This window comes from Pseudophryne corroboree, chromosome 1 (assembly GCF_028390025.1).
Source record: "Pseudophryne corroboree isolate aPseCor3 chromosome 1, aPseCor3.hap2, whole genome shotgun sequence".
Classification (NCBI taxonomy): Eukaryota; Metazoa; Chordata; class Amphibia; order Anura; family Myobatrachidae; genus Pseudophryne; species Pseudophryne corroboree.
Window position 1 is genome coordinate 204,346,634 of NC_086444.1, and position 26,851 is coordinate 204,373,484.

A 26,851-nucleotide genomic window follows, 5' to 3' on the forward strand; every position below is an offset into this window, starting at 1 on the left:
CCTGCACTCAGGAGCCCATATGTACCACACAGCCTGCACTCAGGAGCCCATATGCACCACACACCCTGCACTCAGAAGTCCATATGTACCACACTCCCTGCACTCAGGAGCCCATATGCACCACACTCCCTGCACTCAGGAGCCCATATGCACCACACACCCTGCACTCAGGAGCCTATATGCGCCACACACCCTACACTCAGGAGCCCATATGCAACACACTCCCTGCACTCAGGAGCCCATATGCACCACACACCCTGCACTCAGGAGCCCATATGCACCATACACCCTGCACTCAGGAGCCCATATGCACCACACAGCCTGCACTCAGGAGCCCATATGTACCACACAGCCTGCACTCAGGAGCCCATATGTACCACACAGCCTGAACTCAGGAGCCCATATGCACCACACAGCCTGCACGCAGGAGCCCATATGCACCACACTCCCTGCACTCAGGAGCCCATATGTACCACACAGCCTGCACTCAGGAGCCCATATGTACCACACAGCCTGCACTCAGGAGCCCATATGTACCACACAGCCTGCACTCAGGAGCCCATATGTACCACACAGCCTGAACTCAGGAGCCCATATGCACCACACTCCCTGCACTCAGGAGCCCATATGCACCACACTCCCTGCACTCAGGAGCCCATATGCACCACACTCCCTGCACTCAGGAACCCATATGCACCACACAGCCTGCACTCAGGAGCCCATATGCACCACACAGCCTGAACTCAGGAGCCCATATGCACCACACAGCCTGCACGCAGGAGCCCATATGCACCACACAGCCTGCACTCAGGAGCCCATATGCACCACACAGCCTGCATGCAGGAGCCCATATGCACCACACACCCTGCACTCAGGAGCCCATATGCACCACACACCCTGCACTCAGGAACCCATATGCACCACACACCCTGCACTCAGGGGCCCATATGCACCATACAGCCTGCACTCAGGAGCCCATATGCACCACACAGCCTGCACTCAGGAGCCCATATGCACCACACACCCTGCACTCAGGAGCCCATATGCACCACACACCCTGCACTCTGGAGCCCATATGCACCACACAGCCTGCACTCAGGAGCCCATATGCACCACACACCCTGCACTCAGGAGCCCATATGCACCACACAGCTTGCACCCAGGAGCCCATATGCACCACACAGCCTGCACTCAGGAGGCCATATGCACCACACAGCCTGCACTCAGGAGCCCATATGTACCACACAGCCTGCACTCAGGAGCCCATATGCACCACACAGCCTGTACTCAGGAACCCATATGCACCACACACCCTGCACTCAGGAGCCCATATGCACCACACAGGCTGCACTCAGGAGCGCATATGTGCCACACAGCCTGCACTCAGGAGAGCATATGCACCACACACCCTGCACTCAGGAGCCCATATGCGCCACACACCCTGCACTCAGGAGCCCATATGCGCCACACACCCTGCACTCATTATAGATAGGCCAATGCTCTCAACTGTCCTGGATTTTTGCAAAACAAAAAAGGGATGGGGTTTAAACCAAAGTTAGCGTTTCTGGGTGGACTGGGGCAGCGTTCGCAAAATCAGGGTATGGGCCTATTTTGTCTCGATTTGGCATAAGTACATGTTGGGTGTTTGTTATACTGTATATGGAAGGGTTTATATATATATATATATATATATATATATATATACATACATATATACAGTATATATATATATATAAGGCATATACCTTTGGTAAGCTTCATTTGCCTGGATCTTTAGTTTTAGATGTTCATTTAAATATCCCAGCATTGCAAATGCTGATGGATCATTCTGAATCCGATCTGTTAAAAAATAAGATGACCGTAAAATACACATTAAAATAAACACCTTTTTTCTGGTTAGATCCTTAATGGTATTTTAATAGAGGACTTGTGCAAATAAAAATGTGCTTATTCTTTATAATCTTAACACAATGTAATAATGAGGATATTGCAGCGGCACTGCAGAGATGGCAACAGAGCAACCAATGGATGATGAATACCAAACTTTTGTAAATTAAATTTGCTGTTATTGAAACAGATCTTTTCTATTCAAGTTAGTGGATGCATCGGAGGCCTGATTCAGATGGGGTTGTTCTTGTGATTGCTGTTGCTATCTTTTGCCATTTGCAAATGCGATTATATGCTAATATGGGCAGAAGCTAACCTGAGCATAGCTATAACTTCATTTCCCAAATGCGGATACATCGGCACCATTGTCGTAGTCTGAGTGCCTCTGAAGACGGCTGAGCTGCTCTCCTGGGACACAGAGAGCTCTCCAGTGGCAAATAAGATCATAACAGCTAATTTATGCACGCCCGAAAAACGCCATCTGATCAGCCATGTCATGCCTGCGTTTCTCTGGTCACTCCCCAGTGTCGCCCCCAAATGCTGTCTTCCTGTCACTCACTTTGCAACTGATACCACAGTGTAACCACCACTGCAATTCAATCGCCGAGAGTGCATACTGCGGCTCAGAGGCATGCGCAGTAAGAAAACATCACCCGATTTGTATAAATAACCGCATCTGAATTACACCGTTATTATTGCACACACTCATGAAAGATAATATGCATCAAATTTAAAAACATTAATAGAACTTTTTGTTGACTGGAAACATAGAAAAACTATGGCCCTCATTCCGAGTTGTTCGCTCGGTAAAAATCTTCGCATCGCAGCGATTTTCCGCTTAATGCGCATGCGCAATGTCTGCACTGCGACTGCGCCAAGTAAATTTGCTATGCACTTAGTAATTTTACTCACGGCTTTTTCATCGTTCTGGCGATCGTAATGTGATTGACAGGAAATGGGTGTTACTGGGCGGAAACAGGCCGTTTTATGGGCGTGTGGGAAAAAACGCTACCATTTCCGGAAAAAACGCAGGAGTGGCCGGAGAAACGGAGGAGTGTCTGGGCGAACGCTGGGTGTGTTTGTGACGTCAAACCAGGAACGACAAGCACTGAACTGATCGCAGATGCCGAGTAAGTCTGGAGCTACTCAGAAACTGCTACGAGGTGTGTAATCGCAATATTGCGAATACATCGTTCGCAATTTTAAGATGCTAAGATTCACTCCCAGTAGGCGGCGGCTTAGCATGAGCAAATCTGCTAAAATCCGCTTGCGAGCGAACAACTCGGAATGACCCCCTATATTCAACCAGCTAACAGGTTTTCGAGTAAGTCTCTGTTTAAAAGACAACACAAGATGTTTTATCTGAAAACACGTGGCACACTATCAATTTATAGTGGGTTTTTTTTATAATAAACAATAAGCATATTGGTCTAAGACAAAGAATTTGTGCTTCAATGACTAGTTATTTTGTACTGCATTGGTTTTGCAAAAAAACTTCAGTAGACAAATTCTTTTTTTCTTTTTTTTTTTTTGAAGAGAGCAATTTTAGTTGGCACATTCCCAGCACAGTAATCCCACTGCTAATTTGGATGTCCCCAGAGGGTGCATTTAACACTGATTTTTGTTTGCAGCTAGTGAGGCTGTCACAATTATAGGTAGGTTGGTATGTGCATATTTTACAGAATATTGTGTAAACTGCACTTGGTCATTGTATAACCTACAAATGAGCACAATGAACTCCTTGGAAATATTATCAGGACGTGTGTTATCTGCAACTGCTGGGGTAAGTTACAGTACCTGTATATTTGTGCAAAGCTAGGTGAGCTGCGGTAATAGCATTCATCTGGACAATGTTATAGCGGTAAAGATCTGTATTTCTATTGCTTTTATCCTGGAGGGTAGTACAGACCCAGTGAGCATAGCCCTTTGCGCCCTCTGCCTGTGAAAGAAGGCATAACAATTTGATACAAAAAGCAAAAGTTAAAATGATTTTCAATATATATGTATATATGTATGTATGTATGTATGTATGTATGTATGTATGTATGTATATATATATATATACACACACACACATACACACGCACATACGACTAACAGTTGCACAGCAAGATAAAAGGGGACAGACTGCTGGGCAAGTATAATTTTTCTATATTCTGTACATTTTTCACTATAATTTCATTGGTGCTTCTCACACACCCAAACCTGTCAATTTCATTCCTAACCTACACAACAGTACTTTCTGTAGGTGGTGAAAAATGGTGAGGCTTCATGGTAAATGGTTGTGCTCTGGGTGAGATTGGACTGGAGAAATTTGGCTACATTTTCAGTTTCAGAACTGTTATACTGTTTTAACAACAGTTGTTTACAGTCCATCCCACCCAAGCCATCCATACACCTTTTCAGTGCCAAAAACATCTACGTTCAAAAATAGTTCCTAAAACATATCATACTGTAGGTTCACCAAACCTCTGACACGAAACTACTAGTGCCACCTAATCATGATAACCATCGAACTGTGTTCCTCAAACAAGGTAACCTGGAGCAATGTAATGGTGTGCTGGGCTTATATGCCAGTGTAGGGACTTGCAGAGAATCGGGGTCCTTTAACGACAGGCTGCAAGCTTTAATGTTTTGATAAAACTATAAATACAGATTAGCAGCATATTATTGTTAGATCTGATAACAAAAGTCTTTTTGTTTTGTATACATGTATGGCATTAATACTGCCACGCAGCTGGTCTCATGTACAATATGGGTAAAACTGTGAGTGGGCATGTTTCTATCCTGGAACCTGGGGCTATCTTGAAGTTCAAAACCTGACCATATCTGTGCAATATGACCTAGGTCCCCTAGGTTGTGTCATATAAACTCTTTTCAAATTATTAAAGCACTAGCATTGCACTCTTTTCACAAGTGTTAACAATGCCGTGGGCCAATTGGCCACCCAATCTGTTGCTGACCGCTAGCATTGATAATGGACAATCACTATGCGCCTTTACTTGTAACAGAGGAGTAAGAAAACTATGTATGTAGGGTCCTCAAAGGTTAATCACCCCAGTGTAACACAGGAGGACCACTCCTCTACTTCAACCTAAATACCACGGCTTATTTTAAATTCTCTGTGACGTTCGGCTATTCCCTAACATTGACAACTTTCCTGTGTACCTCTGTAAGGTGCACAAGAAAATTGGCGATGTTGGTGGTCCCCAATTTCCACCTTTCTAATAATTCTGTCAACATATTGTGGACAATGCCCACAACTGGATCGCCCCCTATGAACAGTAGAAGTGCCATCATTTACATTACCATCCACTCTAAAATTGGTGAGCAGAGGATGCCCATTTGTTATATCACAAGCCATCATCAAGTTAAGAGATCTGTAGAAATATGTACCACATCATCCTTCGAGAGATGTAATGTGGGGTTATGTGCTAACCAGAATGTGATGGATCGTACCCCTTGCAAAGGCATTATAGGTAAGAGGATAAGACATAGCAGGCAGCCCTTTATTGGAAACCAAGCCATAATTCAAGCAGCTTTACTAACAAGAGACAGTTCTATAATTACTCAGCTCTGGTTTAAAGCATTTAACAGAATTTGTGACTGTTATGAATGAGCTCTGCAGTAGTAGCATTTTAGACTCTCTAATTGTGTAGATCTAGAGCAATATCTAGTCATTAGGTGGCAGGTAAGAAAAACACCACATGACATATTTAGCAGAAAAGACCTTAATATGTACAAATGAAATATACAGGAAAGAAACAATAAATAGATCATAAAAAAGTGTGTTGAAAAAATATTTGTTTAGAAACATTAGCAATGACTTACATGCATACTGAGCTCAGTGGTGTGCCTGAAGAGATCCATAGTTTCATAGCTGTCAACCGCTTCCGCAATCAAGGCCTATAAAATTGACACAAATCAAAAAATTTATACTCAACATAAAATTCATTCATAGAAGTCCATCTGGGAAAAACAGTGTTAGCCATTACACGTGGGTTGTACAAGTGTAGTTCCTGAAGCTTGGCACTAAAAGGTTTAAAACTTAACTCCTCCCTCCTCTAAGCCCTTCCTTCTCCAGAAGCTCCTCATTTGAGGAACACGGCATTAGCCATTACATGTGGAACTTCCCAAAGCAAGCTTCAGATGTGTCCTCTTACATCCTTGCTACAGTCACACTAAACAGCACTTCAAGTCACGCAATGACGTGGTGGGACTCTGTAGCGCCGAGCAACTCTTTTGTAATTTTTTTCTGTGAAAATGCATCTTAGATGCAATGAAATGCAGTAGGACGCAGTCTATTGCATTTTATTGAATTTTCTCTGAGTCCATCTGGGGAACGCTGCGCCGTTACTTGTGGGTTAGAGGTGTGTGGTAGTGGAGTTTGGCACAGAATCTATCAAACAAACTGCCTCCTCCCCCTCTAACCCCTCCCATCTCCTTCCTGCCTAGCCAGCAACTCAGTTAACGTTTAGCCAAGCCAAAGGAGATAGAAAAGAAAAACGACTGAGTAAACCAGACAAATCTACGGGAGGGATCGCAGCGTCCCCCAGATGGACTCAGAGAAAGAGATTTTACGGTAAGTAAACAAAAACCCCTATTTCTCTGTCATCCATCTGGGGGACGCTGCGCCGTTACTTGTGGTATTTCCCAGAGCAAGCTAATGAGAGGAAGGAGACGTAGACGGCATATCCATCTGTAAAATACGACGCCCAACAGAGGCAGTCTCCAAACCGAAAGTATGAAAACGGTAAAACTTCGTGAAAGTATGGACTGACAACTGTTCGCGGTGGTGCATCTATTGAGCAGCTATGCAGGGCGCCGCCCTGCATAGCTGCTTAATAGATGCACCACCGCGAACAGCCCAAGAGGCTCCAACAGCTCTAGTCGAATGAGTCCTAACTGCGTTAGGAACCGAAACATTTGAAGACACGTACGCCTGTCTGATGGCCAAAGTTACCCAACGGGCCACTGTGTTCTTGGAAGCCGGCCAACCTCGTTTGGGAGCATCAATCAATACCAACAATGTATCCGTACGACGGAAAGATTCCGTGCGAGACAAATAAATGCGTAAGGCCATGACAACATCCAAGAGGGCCAAATGGGAGTTCTCTCCGGAAGAAGACGGAGCAAACGCTGGAAGGACAATGTCCTGATTTAAATGGAAAGCCGAGACAACCTTCGGAAGGACGGAAGGCTTTGTCCTCAGAACCACCCGGTCATCATGAAAAACTAACAACGGTGGTCTGCACGAAAGAGACGCCAACTCAGACACCCGTCTGGCTGAGGCAATAGCCAAAAGAAAAACAACTTTGAGAGTTAGATAACGTAATTCTACAGATTCCAAAGGCTCAAACGGAGATTTTTGAAGAGCCGTAAGGACTAAGTTTAAATCCCAGGGAGGAACCGGAGGAATAAAAGGTGGTTGAATCCGAAGTACTCCCTGAAGGAATGTCTGAACCTCTGGAATTATAGCTCGTTTTTGTTGAAAAAGAACCGACAAGGCCAAAACCTGACCCTTTAGTGAAGAAAGTCTCATACCCTTCTGGAGGCCCTCCTGAAGGAAAGACAGTAAACGAGGAATCCTAAATAAATGAGGCGTCAACCCATGCTTTTTGCACCAAGCAATGTAAATGCGCCATACCCTGTGGTAAATTCCAGAAGTCACCGGCTTCCGAGCCTGAATCATCGTCTGCACAACAGAACGAGAAAATCCTTTTGCTCTTAAAATGTTGGATTCAAGAACCAAGCCGTCAAAGCCAGCCGACTTAAATCTGGGTGGTGACATGATCCTTGAAGAAAAAGTTCTGGTCGCAGGGGGAGACGAAATGGCTCCCCGACGACCATGTCGTTCAGAAGAGTGTACCACTGTCAGCGTGGCCAGTCCGTTGCCACCAGAATGATTGCGAGACCTTCTCGCCGAATGCGTTGAAGTAGACGTGGTATCAGTGGATTTGGCGGGAACACGTATCCCAGTTGAAACTGCCACGGGGCTGTCAGAGCATCGATTAGAAGTGCTTGGGGATCCTGAGTACACGAGCCGTAGTGAGGGAGCTTTTTGTTGAGACGAGACGTCATCAGGTCTACGTCGGGCATTCCCCAGCGGGTCACTAGAGTTAGAAACACCTCCTGGTGAAGCTCCCATTCTCCCGGATGAATCGTGTGCCGGCTCAAAAAATCCGCTTCCCAGTTCTCGACTCCTGGAATGTGAATTGCGGATATCGCCGGAACCCAATGTTCCGCCCACGTGAGAATCTGAGCGACTTCCCTCATGGCGGCCCAGCTTCGAGTTCCTCCCTGTTTGTTTATGTAAGCCTCTGCCATGGCGTTGTCGGACTGAACACGAACTGGATGACCCTGTACCATGGTTTGAATCTGAAGGAGTGCATATCGGATTGCCCTCAACTCCAAAATGTTGATCTGTAATTTCGACTCCTGACTGTTCCAGCGCCCCTGAAAGTCTGGAACACCGCTCCCCAAACGCTGAGGCTTGCGTCTGTGGTGACCAACATCCAAGACCAAATCGTGAACGGAGCTCCTTTTGACAAATTGTGGCTGTGAAGCCACCAGTGAAGTGATTGACGAGTCTTTACCGATAATCGGATCAACTGCAATTCGAGACGTGGTTCCATCCGCGCCCAATCTGAGTCTGAAGAGGTCGGGCATGAAATCTGGCATATGGTACTGCCTCGAAGGCCGACACCATCTTGCCTAACACTTGCATGCATCTGAGGACCGTAACTACCGGTAAGTGCAACAGTGTCCGAATTCTGCACTGCAGATCCTGAATCTTGTCCGAAGGAAGAAACACCTTCTGGCTGTTGGTGTCGAATAAAAGTCCCAGAAATACCATTTTCTGGGAAGGAATCAAAGACGACTTTGGAAAGTTTATTATCCAACTGAATGACTGCAGAGTCTCTATCGTGAGACGCAAGTTCTGATACAAGATCATCTCTGACGGGGCCTTGAGTAACAGATCGTCCAAGTATGGAGTGATGTTGACCCCCTGACAACGCAGAACCGCCACTACATGGCCCATGACCTTTGTAAACACCCGAGGAGCCGTGGATAGACCAAAGGGAAGAGCCTGAAACTGAAAATGCCAAGGTCCGATTGCAAATCTCAGAAGAGATTGATGACCCGCCCAAATAGGGACATGTAGGTAGGTGTCTTATGTCTATTGATGCCAAATATTCCCCTGGCTCCATGGCGGCGATAATTGAGCGAATGGATTCCATCTTGAATTTTTTGGTAGAGAGATATGGGTTGAGAGCTTTGAGATTTAAAATGGGTCGAAACGAACCGTCCGGTTTGTCCACGAGAAAAAGACCCGAGTAAAATCCCTGACCCCTCTGCTGAGTGGGAACCAGAAGAATTACTCCATTGCGTAAGAGAGTGGCTGTTGCATGAAGAAGAGCTTGACGTCTGGAGGGATCGTTTGGGAGAGGAGTGAAGAACAGACGGTATGGAACTGGTTCTTCGAGATCCAACATATATCCTCCGGATATGACCCCCGATCTGGTTTCAACAGGAGCCACGCCTCCTTGAACTGAAGTAACCGAGCTCCAACCCTCATCGATCCCTCCTGAAGTCCTGAAACGTCATGCAGCAGGTTTGTCGGCAGGCTTACTGGTTGGTCTGCGAGTAGCCTGGGATCCTCTACCCCTGAATGACCCTCTTCGTGGAAATCTGGAGAAGGCACGAAAGGAATGGTAACTACCTCTGCCCTGCGTACGAAAGGACCGAAACTTCGTGGATTTTCGGTTTTTGAGGAGCAACCGGAAGAAAGGGACTCTTGCCTCCTGTAGTATCTGAAATAATCTTCTTCAACTCTGACCCAAAAAGAAACTCCCCTTCAAAAGGTACCGCCGTCAAGGTCTGCTTCGAGTCCGAATCAGCATTCCAAACCCTAAGCCAAAGAGACCGTCTTGCTGACACGGTCAAGGCAGAGACACGGGACTGCAGTGCAGCAGAATCTAACAAGGCCTCACCCACATAAGTAAGAGCCTCCGAGATCTGTTCTGCTATTTGGGTGGCTTCTGATGGATCATTCGACTGCATTCCAGATACGACCTGTGCTAGCCAGTCATCCACGGCCTTAAGGACCCAGGCGCCAGCGAGAATTGGACGTAGAGAGACACCTGATAAAGAAAAAATAGATTTAAGTTTTGCTTCCATCTCCCTATCTTTAGGGTTTTTTAAAGTCACAGACTGTACAGAGGGAATAACCGTAGCTTTTGCTAAATGTGAAATAGGACCATCCACCTTTGGGGCTGTCTCCCAAAATTTTGTGTCCTCCTCTGTAAAAGGATATAGAAATTTTAATTTCTTAGGAGCCTAGAACCGAGAATCCGGTTTAAGCCAGGGTTCTTTTAAAATATCCACAAAATGAGAGTAAGAAGGGAAGACAGTAACTTGTCTTTTGAAGAAAGCAGAGGAAGTCTCCGCCACTGCCGTATCCTGAATATTAAGAAAAAAAAACGAATGGTATGAAACTAGCGCTGTCAGGGAGTGAATCTGACAATCTGGATATAACATGTACCACCAATGGGACAGAGGAGTGTACATGATCCTTCTCAGGAGAAATAAGAGACTCCGTGTTCTTTACTTCATTAGAAAGGAACTTACATTTAATTCCTTTCCCGTGTGCACGTAAGGGTATCTTTAAACACTATCCTCTCTTCTATGGTGGGAGATATTGCTGTGCAGTATGAAAAGGTAAGACACTTACATGAAATTTCTGTCCCGCATGCACGTAACAAGTTCTTTTAAAATCCTCCGATCCCCATAAAACTGAAGTCCTCCACGATCTCCACAAAAAGATTTATTCCACAGTTCACATAAAACATAGACAGAAAAAAACAGGGACTGGCAATCTTCCGGTGCACCTGGGAAGCCAACAGGATGGAAAACGGACTGGCACCTCCGTCCCGGCTGCAGTCACAGAAGTGACTTATTGACAAAGGTGAAAGCGTTGAAGCCGTTCGGTACAGGAGGACTGTCTTTTTACCGGAGGGACACTTGGGAGACACCGTTAGGACTGTATCCATCTTTGCACCACGATTCTGTGACTGCAGCCGGGACGGAGGTGCCAGTCCGTTTTCCATCCTGTTGGCTTCCCAGGTGCACCGGAAGATTGCCAGTCCCTGTTTTTTTCTGTCTATGTTTTATGTGAACTGTGGAATAAATCTGTTTGTGGAGATCGTGGAGGACTTCAGTTTTATGGGGATCGGAGGATTTTAAAAGAACTTGTTACGTGCATGCGGGACAGAAATTTCATGTAAGTGTCTTACCTTTTCATACTGCACAGCAATATCTCCCACCATAGAAGAGAGGATAGTGTTTAAAGATACCCTTACGTGCACACGGAAAAGGAATTAAATGTAAGTTCCTTTCTAATGAAGTAAAGAACACGGAGTCTCTTATTTCTCCTGAGAAGGATCATATACACTCCTCTGTCCCATTGGTGGTACATGTTATATCCAGATTGTCAGATTCACTCCCTGACAGCGCTAGTTTCAGACCATTCGTTTTGTTTTTCCTATATGCCAGTTTTTCAAAGTGTTGGATGTACTTTGTGTGTCTGAAACTTGGAGCCTAATTTATTTAGAAAGCGCAAGGTTGGCCCCATCACCCAGCTGCACTGAATATTAAGAGTTTGACGAATGGCTTCAATCAGTAATCTAATACCTGAGCTAGTAGATAACTCCTCGTCTTCCCAAGCCGAAACTTCGTCCCATTCTGGATCTACTTCCCCCTCTTCCAATGGAGATGTCAGAGACTCCAACTCCTCCCCCGGAAATGTTATAGTGGGTAACGGCTGTGGCCGTTTTGTAGCAGTGGAACTGTTGGCAGAATTTACTAATTTGTTCAAAGACTGAGTTAAATCAGTAAGACACTTGCCCATATTCTGGGCCCACAGAGGCTCTACCGGAGTCTGACCGGATTCAGCCTCCGATCTGGACTGACGCAATTCAGAAATGGCATCCACCATGTTCTTAGCCCATGGTGGCATAGACTGATCTGGGGAACCTCCCTGCTGATCCGCCACTGCTGCACCAGAGCACGAACTACAGAGGGTACCCACGTCCGCGCTGCCCCTAGCCAGCTTTGAGCCACACTGTGAACAAGAAAAATAAACCACTGAGGCTGTTTTCCCCTTTGTAGTTTAGTCCAGCTTACTGGCCATATTCCTTTTTTTTTTTTTTATAAAACAAATATGTAAAAGGACTATAAATTAACTATAAATCCACTATAACAGTGACCTAGTAGTGAACCCACAATACTAGTGACACCAAAAGGGATTAACTGTTATCTCTCACTAAAGCTAGAGAAAAACAACCCACAATTATACTTGCAGTTAGTTGATCCCCCTTTGATATAAAGAAAGTGAGAAGTGCTGTTGCTTTCTAATGGAAACTTCCCTCTGAGAATAGTTGGATCCTCCATGTCCTAGACTGTGTGATTAGCACAGCGTCCCCCGGTCTGCAGCTGGAGAAAATGGCGCCCGGAGCCCTCTGTACGCTGGAGGGAAGCGCGCGCGGGCAGAGCAGGGCGGGAATCCGTCCCTGTATCACTACGTAATAGCCGCGGCTGCTCACAGTTGTTTAACATTTACCGGAAGTCCTTGTCTCCCGTGCGCTGCTACATCCAGCGGCTTTCACAGCAATAGAACAAACTGTATGGCAGCTCCGGGGAGCGCAACATCACTCTCCCGGACTCTGCTCAGCACACTATAACAGCCCCTGTAGATACCCAAATAAATTTGACTGTTCAGCTCCGGAGCGAGGCCCGTGGTGGAGGAGGACGGGGGGAGGGGAGGGTGAGGAGGGGAAAAAGCTGTTAAATATACAAATCTAGAATATAGAAGGATAGAAACAGAGGGGACAGCCCAAAACTGTCAGTGACAGATTGTGGCTGTCCTGTACCTTATCCTTGCCGCATCTTGTATTCATCATGGTATAGCAGAATGGGGCCCCAGTGACCGAAGTGTTGTGGCCTCCAGCGGCAGCGCAGAGTGGAACAATTCTAACTGAATCCACACCAGTAGCACCTGTCACCTGTAAACAGGGACTAGGTACTTCAGAAAAAGAGAGAAAAAAAAATTAAATAATAAGAATTTAACTAATTCTAATAGGAAATAAAAAAAACTGTGTCTGTACTCCACAGACACAAAACTAGTTGCTGGCTAGGCAGGAAGGAGATGGGAGGGGTTAGAGGGGGGAGGAGGCAGTTTGTTTGATAGGTTCTGTGCCAAACTCCACTACCACACACCTCTAACCCACAAGTAACAGCGCAGCGTCCCCCAGATGGATGACAGAGAAAAGACATTTGGTGCTAGAGTCCGGCCACGTTATTGCATGACTTGAAGAGCTATTAATCGTAACTGCAGCAAGGATTTAAGAGGGAAAAATGCAAAAAAGAAGCTTGGCGCTACCGAGTCACACTGTACTCACGTGTTATGTGTAACGTGACTTATAGCGCACAGAGCAAAGATGTAAGAGGACACATCTGAAACAAGGAGGGGGATGGACGGGGGGGTTAATCACCTGGAAAAGTCTCACGAGGACCTTTTCGTCCAAAACTGACATTCCTCCCAACAGTATGGAAACCGTAGAAGCTTGTGAAGGTGTGTACAAAGGGCAAGGTTTCTACTCTGCACAGCTGTTCCACCAAGGCACCATGGAGCACCGCCCAAGAAGCCGCAACAGTACGAGGCTAAAGAGCCCAGAGAGGAGCTGAAACAGGAATATTTCGAGGACAAATAGGCCTGATCATCTTCTGGAGCCTCCAACACCAAGCTTAAGCCCCAAGGAGGGATAGGCAGTATGCACGGTGGCTGGATACGAAGGACACTCTGAAGGAAAGTCTGAACCTCTGGAGTTTTGGCCAACTGCCTCTGGGACAGGACAGACAGGGCCAAAAACTGTCCTTTGAGACATGAAAGTCAAACCATCCTGGAGAAAGGATAAGAGGTGTAGCAAACGAAAAACAGCAGCCGGCAGCTAGTGACATTCGCACAAGGAGATGTATAACTTCCAGACTCAATTATATATTTTGGAAGTCAACGGATTGTGAGCTTGAACCATGGTCTGAACCATCTGCCAGGAGAACACTCCGCCTTTATGATCTGGGCTTCAAGAACCATGTCAACAACGCTTGGTGCAGACATGACCCTTGACAAATCCAGTCTGGCCGAAGAGGTAGATGGTAAGGAGCCTTGGCCAATGTGACTTGAAGTACAATATACCACTGTTGACAAGGCCAATCCAGAGCAATTAGAATGACTGGAAGAACCTTCTTGCCAAACCTGCTGAAGGACCCTAGGAAGCATTTACAAAGGTGGAAACAGATATCCCAGGTGTTGTTTGTCTGTGACTACTCCCCCTTTCTAGCACCCGATATATAATTATCTCCAGGAATGACTGAGCAACTGCCATTGTTTGTCTGCATGTGTGTGAGAGGCATTGAATGGGAGCAGTATTTGGAAGGCATGCTGTTCCTTGTAGTGCCAATGGGAGATCCTGGGGGTGGCTCCTGGGTAAGTTAGCTCTCTGTCTGGATGTGTTTTAGTAATAGCCTTTATCATGAGGCCTACTGTGACAAATTACATGGCCCTATGTGGGCCCTGCTATTACGTAGTGTTAGGACTGCTGATATCAGAGAAGCCGTGAAGTGGCTCAGCAGCTAAACATGCGTTTGCAAACATGTGTGACTAATTCTCTGAATTTCTATTACCAGACAGTTTAAGAACAATTTATTACACATAAAAAGCTAAATATTATATTCCTTGACATGCTTTTGTGGTTAATCACTTATTCACATACATGAAAACACTTAAAAAGCTACATAAGCGATATATTATAAAAGTAGCTATTGGGACAGTCCTTAGTCTCCAACTTCAATAAGATACATATGTTTCCACTCTTTATAGAGAAAATGTTACTTTGTGTCTAGAAACCGTATACAGTAGTTAGTAATTCTGTATCATTACTGTGTCCAGAATCCGGTTCAAGTACTAAACTGTTGGCTAGTTGGAAATAATAAACAACAGCTGATGCTGTATTTTGGTATACCGGAGTTTAGAAGAAGAATTCTCGTGCGGTTGTAGCTCCCCTCCCCATCACCAGAGATCCAAATATTGTGCTCCGTAAAAAAGCAGTGCCCGGCTGCGGCAGCGCGCCGCTGGATGTTCTCCTGTCGGAGTCGCGTATTTCCCGGAGTGATTGGAGCTTCACGCTCTGGTCTCAGTACTTCCAATTAGAGGGTGAGGGAGCGGCTCCCAGCTGCGGCTGCACGCCGTTCAGCTTCTCCTCGTCGGTGCTGTTTAGGGAGCTCCTCACCGATGTGTATATTGGAGATGCTCTAACAAGATAGCGGATCAGCAATCCCAAGCATAAGTGTTCCCAAATAGGATGTAGAAGTGTCCTTAACGCGTTTCTCCATTATGTCAATCGAACGGTTTCTGATGAAACCGTTCAATTGACATAACGGAGAAACGCGTTAAGGACACTTCTACATCCTATTTGGGAACACTTATGCTTGGGATTGCTGATCCGCTATCTTGTTAGAGCATCTCCAATATACACCTCGGTGAGGAGCTCCCTAAACAGCACCGACGAGGAGAAGCTGAACGGCGTGCAGCCGCAGCTGGGAGCCGCTCTCTCACCCTCTAATTGGAAGTACTGAGACCAGAGCGTGAAGCTCCAATCACTCCGGGAAATACGCGACTCCGGCAGGGGAACATCCAGCAGCGCGCCGCCGCAGCCGGGCACTGCTTTTTTATGGAGCACAATATTTGGATCTCTGGTGATGGGGAGGTGAGCTCTACAACCGCACGAGAATTTTTCTTCTAAACTCCGGTATACCAAAATACAGCATCAGCTGTTGTTTATTATTTCCAACTAGCCAACAGTTTAGTACTTGAACCGGATTCTGGACACAGTAATGGTACAGAATTACTAACTATACGGTTTCTAGACACAAAGTAACATTTTCTCTATAAAGAGTGGAAACATATGTATCTTATTGGAGACTAAGGACTGTCCCAATAGCTACTTTTATAATATATTGCTTATGTAGCTTTTTAAGTGTTTTCATGTATGTGAATAAGTGATTAACACAAAAGCTTGTCAAGGAATATAATATTTAGCTTTTTATGTGTAATAAATTGTTCTTAAATTATTTTTTTATGCACTCTCTTGTATATGCTATGTTGGCATAATTATCATTTGAAACTGCATAATTGACTAATAGATACTGCAGGTGCCTAGCGCTCTCTTTATAATATATCTGGCATTCACTTATAGTTTACTTCTAGCTATAAAGTGGGAGCAGCTTGTTTTCAGTAAGAGGCAATTAGTATAGAATTAATGGTCCCTTTCTTTTTTCTGTAATTGGGACAATCTTTGCTAGATTTTTAATAGTGGTGCGCCTGAATAATTGTTTACTCACAGACGTCCTAGGAGTGGCATTGAATTGGCCTCCCGGGTCATCTGTGTGTATACAAGGATTGTCTATTACCAGATAGGTTCAGGTATGGTTACAGGTCATTTTTAGTGTGCTGGGGGGAAATTTAGGGGTTTAGGGGATTTGTACCCCCTCCCCTCTCTGTCTGTTGTTTGTCTGTGACCACTCCCCATTTCTAGCACCTGATATATAATTATCTCCGAGCAACTGCCATTGTTTGTCTGCATCCCAGGTGAAAGCACCAAGGAGTCATCATGGAGTCTTCAAGGGATGCTTGAGGGTCCCATGATCAGGCACCGTACAGAGGAAATTTCCTGTTCAAGAGAGAGGCCAAAAAATCTATATTGGGCCTTCCTCTTGAAGCCACAAGCTCCAGAAACACCTCCTGTTGAAGATACCATTGCATGGGATGAACTGTGTGGTGGACGAGGAAATCTGACAGCCAGTTATCCACTCATGGAATGTAACTGGCCAATATGGCAGGAGATCAAAGGTCCTGCCAATGGAGGCTGTGAGACACCTCCGTCATGGCACACCAGCACCATGTGCCACTCTGTTTGTCTGACTGGATGCGAACAGAATAAGCCAGGTAGAAACTGTTGAGCCAAGACCAAGGTATTCCAGTTCAGCCTCAACTCCAGGATGTTGATGGAGAGAGTAGATTCCAGGGTGGACCTAAGATCCTGAGAATATGTGTCCTGATTGACTGTGAACCAAACTGTCAGACTGGCATCCATGGAGACAAGAACCCAAATCCAAATTGTAAAGGGTATCCCTTGGTCAGATTCGGTCCGTGTACCCACCAAAGTAGGGACTAACTAGTTTGAAGAGACAGCCAGGACATCTGTCTGGTCAGACGTGAACAAGTCCTTGATCAACAGCGCAGAATCTGGACTTTAGGTCCTGAACCTTCTACCAAGGAAGAAAGAGTGGCAGACACTGGGTGTCAAATAGGAAACCCATGAACACCATAGTTTCAGACAGGAGGAGGTTGGGACTTGGGAAAGTTCATGATTCATCGAAAAGACTAGAGAAAGTCCAATATCAGCTGCAGATGTTGCCACAAAAGTAGCCTTTATCACTTCAGTGTGTAAAAAATATTGTGTCTAACCAGGGGCGCTTTAAGAGAGGAGGCGGCCCGTGTGCTGCCTCCTCCGTACGGGCCCCCTCCTCTCTGCAGGAGCGCTGTAGATTCTGAGCACTAGAGGGCTCAGACTCTACTGCGCATGCGTAGATCTCCGGTAAAATGGTGCGGCGTTCATTTTCCCAGAGATTTCTCTACTGCGCATGCGCAGAACTCTGTGAAAATGGCAGCTGCGCCATTTTCACTGGGTTTTAACAGCGCACGTGACGTCGGCGCGGAACTCCGGAGGGGTAAGTTTTAAAAAAAATGGGTGCAGTGTGTGTGGTGTGGGCCCCCTCTGGACTCAGGGGCCCGTGTGCACCGCATACACTGCACCCATTATAGAAACGCCATTGTGTCTAACGTACAGTTTCAGATATGAAACCATGGTGACTCCCGCACAACAGCAAACACTGATATAATCCCACACACCGCTAATGTTCCTGGGTGTGACGTAAAGTCCTAGCATGATGTCGCCCATTCTGCTGAGCCAGCTCACTGCAGTGGAAAATGGCGCTGGAGTCTCAGAACCTGCGTAAGAGTGTTGGGGGTGGGGCTTGACAGCACTAGGAGCAAGGTCTGAATTGGTGTTTATCTACTGCCACAGACTCTCTCCTTAAATAGCAGAGTAGCGGCTGCAGAAGCAGCAGGGTGCTCTGGGGGTAGCGACAGAGAGACTCGGTCACAGCTCTATATGGCACCATGTACCAGTTCCAGCAGTGAAAGGGTCAGAGCCCAGCACTACCAGGGTAGCCTGCGGCTGTTCCTACCTCACCCGGTGCCTCCTTGGAGTGTGGTCCAACAATTGCAGGGCCCCAGGGACCAGCTTCTGGTTTGGTGACCCTCAGGAGGCTGGTTACAGCGCAGGACAAGAGCTCACACTAGCCCTATTAAACTATGCTGCTCCCGCTCTATCAGTGCACCTGTGACGAGGCACTAGAATTTGATAAAACAGAAAATAATAGAAATAAAAGCTAACTAACAGCTAGTGAAAAAATATGCAGACACTAAAAACAAGACTTCTAAACCCCCCCCCCCCCCCTCTCCTGCTGCTGCTGGAGGTGGGGGGGGGAGGGGGGGGATGTTAGATGTTTAGTTTGAACTCTTAGCATCAAACTCCAGCACCTACACTCTAACCCACATGTAATAGCCAACACAGTGTTCCCCAGGTGGATGCTAGAGGAACAGGCATCTGTACGTCAGTCGCAGATATTTTTTACACACTCAAGTGTTAAGTAAAACACATAATTATACTTTTTACAAAATAACAACATTGAAAATGCATAAATAACAATAGGAAATGTTTATGTGTCGGCTTATAGTCAGTGTTACTAATCATTAACAGTATCATCTCACCCTATGCGCAATGTCCTTCACAGTAGATGAGGCACTTACATTACTGTAGCCCAATTTCAAAATCGCTCCTGCCAGCTCTCTGCCAATACAAAACATTCTGCATATATCAAAATAAACTCACCTGACCTATCCAGCATCTCACATACAAAGGGTCTAAGGACTGAGCTACGTTGAAAGCCTGATGGCTTAGCTGGAAAAAAAAAAATAACACTGTATACGTTAAAATATTACATAGTCAGGATGAAAAACAAAAAGACAACCAAGAAAGGCCCACCCACCCAGTCTATTCTAACATGTGCTAGCATTGGTAATAGGGGTGGTATTCATGTGACCGCCGGTCAGCTGACCGACAGTCACATGACCTCCTCCGTGAGCCCGACGGCTCACTATCCCGATGGTCGGCATGCCGACCAACAGGGACTATTTCCACTCGTGGGTGTCCACGACACCCATAGAGTGGGAATAGATAGAACCCGTGGCGACCGCAGGTCGCCACCGAGCCCGCAGCGTGGCGAGCGCAGCGAGCCCGCAAGGGGCTTGCTGCACTCGCACCTCCCCGACGGGATCCCGGCGTCGGTATGCTGCCGGGATCCCGGCGTCGGTAAGGTGACCGGCGGTCAGGAGACCGCCGGTCACCAGTACTACACCCGGTAATAGAGAGGTCGGTGAAACAAAACCAAGGTGAAATAACTGTAAAGTTAACCTCAAAAGTGGAGAGAAAATTCTATTCTCACCATTTACAGTAAATGGCAACCTGATTAATACTGTACCATAAATAAGTCACACCAGGGGCGTAGCCAGAACTTTGTGGGCCCCATTGCAACATTTTGAAGGGGCCCCCACCACAATGCTTCTGGAGAGACACTTCTCTGCAGCAGTTGTTAATTGTATGCCCTATAATAGTGCCCTAGTTCATTTTCTGAACCATAGTAGAGCCTTATTTAATGTTATACCCCATAGTAGTGCCCTAGTTTCTTTTATGAATCGCAGTAATGCTTAAGTTCACCCTATGTCACATGTCAGAGTTGCCAGTACACATTATGCTGCACAGTACTCCCAGTTCACATTTTGATATAAAGTGCTCCCCGTTCATATTGTGTCTCATTACAGAGCACGGTTCATATTATATAACATTAAAATGCCCTCCAGTTCATTTTATACCACACTACAATAAGCAGGCCCGGGGCATACCTAGATATACTGCAGGTCCCAAGGAAAAGTTTGAAAAGACCCCTATGTACCACCCAATGGCGAAAAATGTATATAACACATGTAACTTTAACAGGGAAGGTGGAGCCCTCTCAGCTCTGGGCCCCATAGCAGCTGCACTGCCTGCACATATGGCAGCTATGCCCTTGAGTCACGCCAGTAATGCAATAATCCTCTACCACAGACAAAGCATACAGGAATCTTGCTGGCTCTATTGGAAAGGGGTCTGACTACTGACAAGTTATATTCTTTCACTCTCTCCTGCAGGATTCAAGCTAAACCTACTTTTGGAACTCCCAGAACTGTCTTCACTTGTACCCAGAAAACAGGAGTTGGGAGGGGGTGGCTGGACAAGACATCCCCCAGAGCCCAGTGCGCAAAAACCTCTCCCACAAGCATTAGGAGGTGGGAAAAGCGCTCCATAGACTGAACTGAAACAGCCCACCAGAACCCTGTTCTGTCTGCATGTGAAATCCTGCAGAAAGCAATGCTCACATGAGCATACCTGGTGTAAGGTACATTGCTCTTTGCGGATTTTAGGTTAAAGGTATTTTTTTCTATATTTTATTTATAATAAATACAATTGACTATCAGCAAGAAACTATTATTAGGAGGTACAATGTTTTGCATTATTTAACCAGCATTGGATCTATTTAAAACATGTCATTATGCTACTATTTTTACACAGTGAATGGCTAAGGTAAAGGGCCTAATTCTGAGTTGATCGCAGCACCAAGTTTGTTAGCAATTGGGCAAAACCATGTGCACTGGAGGGGGGGGGGGCAGATATAACATGTGCAGAGAGAGTTAGATTTGGGTGGGGTGTGTTCAAATTGAAATCTAAATTGCAGTGTAAAAATAAAGCAGACAGTATTTACCCTGCACAGAAACAAAATAACCCACCCAAATCAAACTCTCTCTGCAAATATCTGCCCCCCCTGCAGTGCACATGGTTTTACCCAATTGCTAACAAACTTGCTGCTGCGATCAACTCAGAATTACCCCCAAAGTACTCGAGTTAGTGGCAGTACACACCTGGCCAAAGGAGGTGTCGCAGGTTAGGGTGTGAGGTGAAAAACAGGGTACTCACATCCAATCCTTAAACACCCTAGTACAGGCATGTCAATCTCAAAATCCCAACCAGGCTGAATAATCACGGTTTAAGATTTGTATGGGCCGAAAAACATGCATTAATGTTTAGGGTTAGGCTACGGAAGAGGATGATATTAGAGTTAGGCACCAGGGGGAGTGTTAGGGTTAGATTTGGACAAGGTCCATTAGCCCACTTGAATTTAAACTCAACCCTGAGGACTCCCTGCTGAGGGGGATTAAGAATAACGAAGACACAAGAGCTGCTGCTGGAAATCTGTAAAATTTTAGCTGGGCATAGATACAGTGCATAGCAGCATCAAATCCAGTACCCATAATCCCCCACACCCAGCAGAGGCACAGAGCATGGGGCACAGTACGGACCTATGGCTACTGCAATAGTGGCAATGAGCAGACAGTGACTGCTGCACACACACATTAATACTGGCGGTACCTATACTTATTGGGGACAAACACAGTCACACACTGACTGGGGAGCTCACAGAGCAAACTCACCAGAGCTTAAGTATGCGGAGCGCCTCAGCCTCCTGCTGCACTTCCCTGTCTCCCCATACAATAACTGCTGCATATGCGCAGAACGAATGTTGCTCGATCGGTATTTAGAACAGTTGATGTGGGCCACAAAAGCATGTGTTTGGGGCCGCATGCGGCACACAAGTTTGACACGTCTGCCCTAGTAAGTAATTTATGCCCTGATGTACTTAAAACTTATTTATCTTAACTTTTGTGGCGTTTCATTGTAAAGTACTGAAAATAAGATTTTACTTACCGATAAATCTATTTCTCGTAGTCCGTAGTGGATGCTGGGGACTCCGTCAGGACCATGGGGATTAGCGGCTCCGCAGGAGACAGGGCACAAAATAAAAGCTTTAGGATCAGGTGGTGTGCACTGGCTCCTCCCCCTATGACCCTCCTCCAAGCCTCAGTTAGGATACTGTGCCCGGACGAGCGTACACAATAAGGAAGGATTTTGAATCCCGGGTAAGACTCATACCAGCCACACCAATCACACCGTACAACTTGTGATCTGAACCCAGTTAACAGTATGACAACGTAGGAGCCTCTGAACAGACGGCTCACAACAATAACAACCCGATTTCTTTGTAACAATAACTATGTACAAGTATTGCAGACAATCCGCACTTGGGATGGGCGCCCAGCATCCACTACGGACTACGAGAAATAGAATTATCGGTAAGTAAAATCTTATTTTCTCTAACGTCCTAGTGGATGTTGGGGACTCCGTCAGGACCATGGGGATTATACCAAAGCTCCCAAACGGGCGGGAGAGTGCGGATGACTCTGCAGCACCGAATGAGAGAACTCCAGGTCCTCTTTAGCCAGGGTATCAAATTTGTAGAATTTTACAAACGTGTTCTCCCCCGACCACGTAGCTGCTCGGCAGAGTTGTAATGCCGAGACCCCTCGGGCAGCCGCCCAGGATGAGCCCACCTTCCTTGTGGAATGGGCCTTGACAGATTTAGGCTGTGGCAGGCCTGCCACAGAATGTGCAAGTTGAATTGTGCTACAAATCCAACGAGCAATCGTCTGCTTAGAAGCAGGAGCACCCAGCTTGTTGGGTGCATACAGTATAAACAGCGAGTCAGATTTTCTGACTCCAGCCGTCCTTGAAATATATATTTTCAATGCCCTGACAACGTCCAGCAACTTGGAATCCTCCAAATCGCTAGTAGCCGCAGGCACCACAATAGGCTGGTTCAGGTGAAACGCTGACACCACCTTAGGCAGAAAATGAGGACGCGTCCGCAGTTCTGCCCTGTCCGAATGGAAAATCAGATATGGGCTTTTATACGATAAAGCCGCCAATTCTGACACTCTCCTGGCTGAAGCCAGGGCCAGTAGCATGGTTACTTTCCATGTAAGATATTTCAAATCCGCCGATTTGAGTGGCTCAAACCAATGGGATTTGAGAAAATCCAAAACTACATTAAGGTCCCACGGAGCCACTGGGGGCACAACCGGGGGCTGTATATGTAGTACTCCTTTTACAAAAGTCTGGACTTCAGGAACTGAAGCCAATTCTTTTTGGAAGAAAATCGACAGGGCCGAAATTTGAACCTTAATGGACCCCAACTTGAGGCCCATAGACAATCCTGTTTGCAGGAAATGTAGGAATCGACCCAATTGAAATTCCTCCGTGGGGGCCTTCCTGGCCTCACACCACGCAACATATTTTCTCCAAATGCGGTGATAATGTTGTGCAGTCACCTCCTTCCTGGCTTTTACCAGTGTAGGAATGACCTCTTCCGGAATGCCTTTTTCCCTTAGAATTCGGCGTTCAACCGCCATGCCGTCAAACGCAGCCGCGGTAAGTCTTGGAATAGACACGGTCCCTGCTGAAGCAGGTCCCGTCTTAGAGGTAGAGGCCACGGATCTTCCGTGAGCATCTCCTGAATTTCCGGGTACCAAGTTCTTCTTGGCCAATCCGGAGCCACGAGTATCATTCTTACTCCCCTTTGCCGTATAATTCTCAGTACTTTTGGTATGAGAGGCAGAGGAGGAAACACATACACTGACTGGAACACCCACGGCGTTACCAGAGCGTCCACAGCTATTGCCTGAGGGTCTCTTGACCTGGCGCAATACCTGTCCAGTTTTTTGTTGAAGCGAGACGCCATCATGTCCACCTTTGGTTTTTCCCAACGGTTCACAATCATGTGGAAGACTTCTGGATGAAGTCCCCACTCTCCCGGGTGTAGATCGTGTCTGCTGAGGAAGTCTGCTTCCCAGTTGTCCACTCCCGGAATGAACACTGCTGACAGTGCTATCACATGATCTTCCGCCCAGCGAAGAATCCTTGCAGCTTCTGCCATTGCTCTCCTGCTTCTTGTGCCGCCCTGTCTGTTTACGTGGGCGACTGCCGTGATGTTGTCCGACTGGATCAACACCGGCTGACCCTGAAGCAGGGGTTTTGCCAGGCTTAGAGCATTGTAAATCGCTCTTAGCTCCAGTATATTTATGTGAAGAGACATCTCCAGGTTTGACCATACTCCCTGGAAGTTTCTTCCCTGTGTGACCGCTCCCCAGCCTCTCAGACTGGCATCCGTGGTCACCAGGACCCAGTCCTGTATGCCGAATCTGCGGCCTTCTAACAGATGAGCACTCTGCAACCACCACAGAAGAGACACCCTTGTCCGTGGCGATAAGGTTATCCGCTGATGCATCTGCAGATGCGATCCGGACCATTTGTCCAGCAGATCCCACTGAAAAGTTCGTGCGTGGAATCTGCCGAATGGGATTGCTTCGTAAGAAGCCACCATCTTTCCCAGGACTCTTGTGCATTGATGCACAGACACTTTTCCTGGTTTTAGGAGGTTCCTGACAAGTTCGGATAACTCCTTGGCTTTCTCCTCCGGAAGAAACACCTTTTTCTGAACCGTGTCCAGAATCATTCCCAGGAACAGCAGACGTGTTGTCGGGGTCAACTGAGATTTTGGAAAATTCAGAATCCACCCGTGTTGTTGCAGCACTACTTGGGTTAGTGCTACTCCGTCCTCCAGCTGTTCTCTGGACCTTGCCCTTATCAGGAGATCGTCCAAGTAAGGGATAATTAATACGCCTCTTCTTCGCAGAAGAATCATCATTTCGGCCATTACCTTGGTAAAGACCCGAGGTGCCGTGGACAATCCAAACGGCAGCGTCTGAAACTGATAATGACAGTTTTGCACCACGAACCTGAGGTACCCTTGATGTGAAGGGCAAATTGGGACATGCAGGTAAGCATCTTTTATGTCCAGGGACACCATAAAGTCCCCTTCTTCCAGATTCGCTATCACTGCTCTGAGTGATTCCATCTTGAAACTGAATTTTTGTATGTACAGGTTCAAAGATTTCAGATTTAGAATAGGTCTTACCGAGCCGTCCGGCTTCGGTACCACAAATAGCGTGGAGTAATACCCCTTTCCCTGTTGTAGGAGGGGTACCTTGACTATCACCTGCTGAGAAAACAGCTTGTGAATGGCTTCCAATACCGTCGCCCTGTCTGAGGGAGACGTTGGCAAAGCAGACTTTAGGAACCGGCGAGGGGGAGACTTCTCAAATTCCAACCTGTAACCCTGAGATACTACCTGCAGGATCCAGGGGTCCACCTGTGAGCAAGCCCACTGCGCGCTGAAATTCTTGAGTCGACCCCCCACCGTTCCTGAGTCCGCTTGTAAAGCCCCAGCGTCATGCTGAGGGCTTTGCAGAACCCGCGGAGGGCTTCTGTTCCTGGAAAGGAGCTGCTTGCTGCCCTCTCTTACCCTTTCCTCTGCCTCGGGGCAGATATGACTGTCCTTTTGCCCGCTTCTTATAGGACCGAAAGGACTGCGGCTGAAAAGACGGTGTCTTTTTCTGTTGGGAGGGGGTCTGAGGTAAAAAGGTGGATTTCCCGGCAGTTGCCGTGGCCACCAAATCCGATAGACCGACGCCAAATAATTCCTCCCCTTTATACGGCAATACTTCCATATGCCGTTTGGAATCCGCATCACCTGACCACTGTCGTGTCCATAAACTTCTTCTGGCAGATATGGACATCGCACTTACTCTCGATGCCAGAGTGCAAATATCCCTCTGAGCATCTCGCATATAAAGAAAAGCATCCTTTAATTGCTCTAAAGTCTGTAAAATACTGTCCCTATCCAGGGTATCAATATTTTCAGTCAGGGAATCCGACCAGACCACCCCAGCACTGCACATCCAGGCTGAGGCGATGGCTGGTCGCAGTATAACACCAGTATGTGTGTATATACTTTTTAGGGTAGTTTCCAGCCTCCTATCAGCTGGATCCTTGAGGGCGGCCGTATCAGGAGACGGTAACGCCACTTGTTTTGATAAGCGTGTGAGCGCCTTATCCACCTTAGGGGGTGTTTCCCAGCGCGCCCTAACCTCTGGCGGGAAAGGGTATAATGCCAATAACTTTTTTGAAATTAGCACTTTTCTATCTGGGTTAACCCACGCTTCATCACATACATCATTCAATTCCTCTGATTCAGGATAAAACTACAGGTAGTTTTTTCACCCCCCACATAATACCCCTTTTTGTGGTACTTGTAGTATCAGAGATATGCAAAGCCTCCTTCATTGCCGTGATCATATAACGTGTGGCCCTACTGGAAAATACGTTTGTTTCTTCACCGTCGACACTAGATTCAGTGTCCGTGTCTGGGTCTGTGTCGACCGACTGATGTAAAGGGCGTTTTACAGCCCCTGACGGTGTCTGAGACGCCTGGGCAGGTACTAACTGGTTTTCCGGCCGTCTCATGTCGTCAACTGATTTTTGTAATGTGCTGACATTATCACGTAATTCCATAAACAAAGCCATCCATTCCGGTGTCGACTCCCTGGGGGGTGACATCACCATTACCGGCAATTGCTCTGCCTCCACACCAACATCGTCCTCATACATGTCGACACACACGTACCGACACACAGCAGACACACAGGGAATGCTCTATTGAAGACAGGACCCCACTAGCCCTTTGGGGAGACAGAGGGAGAGTTTGCCAGCACACACCCAAGCGCTATAATATATATGGGAACAACCCTATATAAGTGTTGTATCCTTATAGCAGTTTAAATATAGTAATATCGCAAAAAAAAGTGCCCCCCCTCTCTGTTTTACCCTGTTTCTGTAGTGCAGTGCAGGGGAGAGTCCTGGGAGCCTTCCTCACAGCGGAGCTGAGCAGGAAAATG

The 26,851-nt window shown here is 46.6% G+C and overlaps 1 protein-coding gene across 4 annotated transcripts in view; it reads right to left on the minus strand.

Moving 5' to 3' along the window:
* SKIC3 (SKI3 subunit of superkiller complex) overlaps nt 1-26,851 on the minus strand; it is a 441,476-nt gene that overhangs the window by 186,215 nt on the left and 228,410 nt on the right. For all 4 annotated transcript variants that reach the window (XM_063964031.1, XM_063964029.1, XM_063964032.1 and 1 more), the window contains exons 24-27: nt 18,960-19,028; nt 5,719-5,793; nt 3,685-3,826; nt 1,746-1,839 (exon numbers count right to left, since the gene is read on the minus strand). In XM_063964031.1, the coding sequence (XP_063820101.1) occupies nt 1,746-1,839; nt 3,685-3,826; nt 5,719-5,793; nt 18,960-19,028 (380 nt within the window). The remainder of the gene's footprint in view (nt 1-1,745; nt 1,840-3,684; nt 3,827-5,718; nt 5,794-18,959; nt 19,029-26,851) is intronic.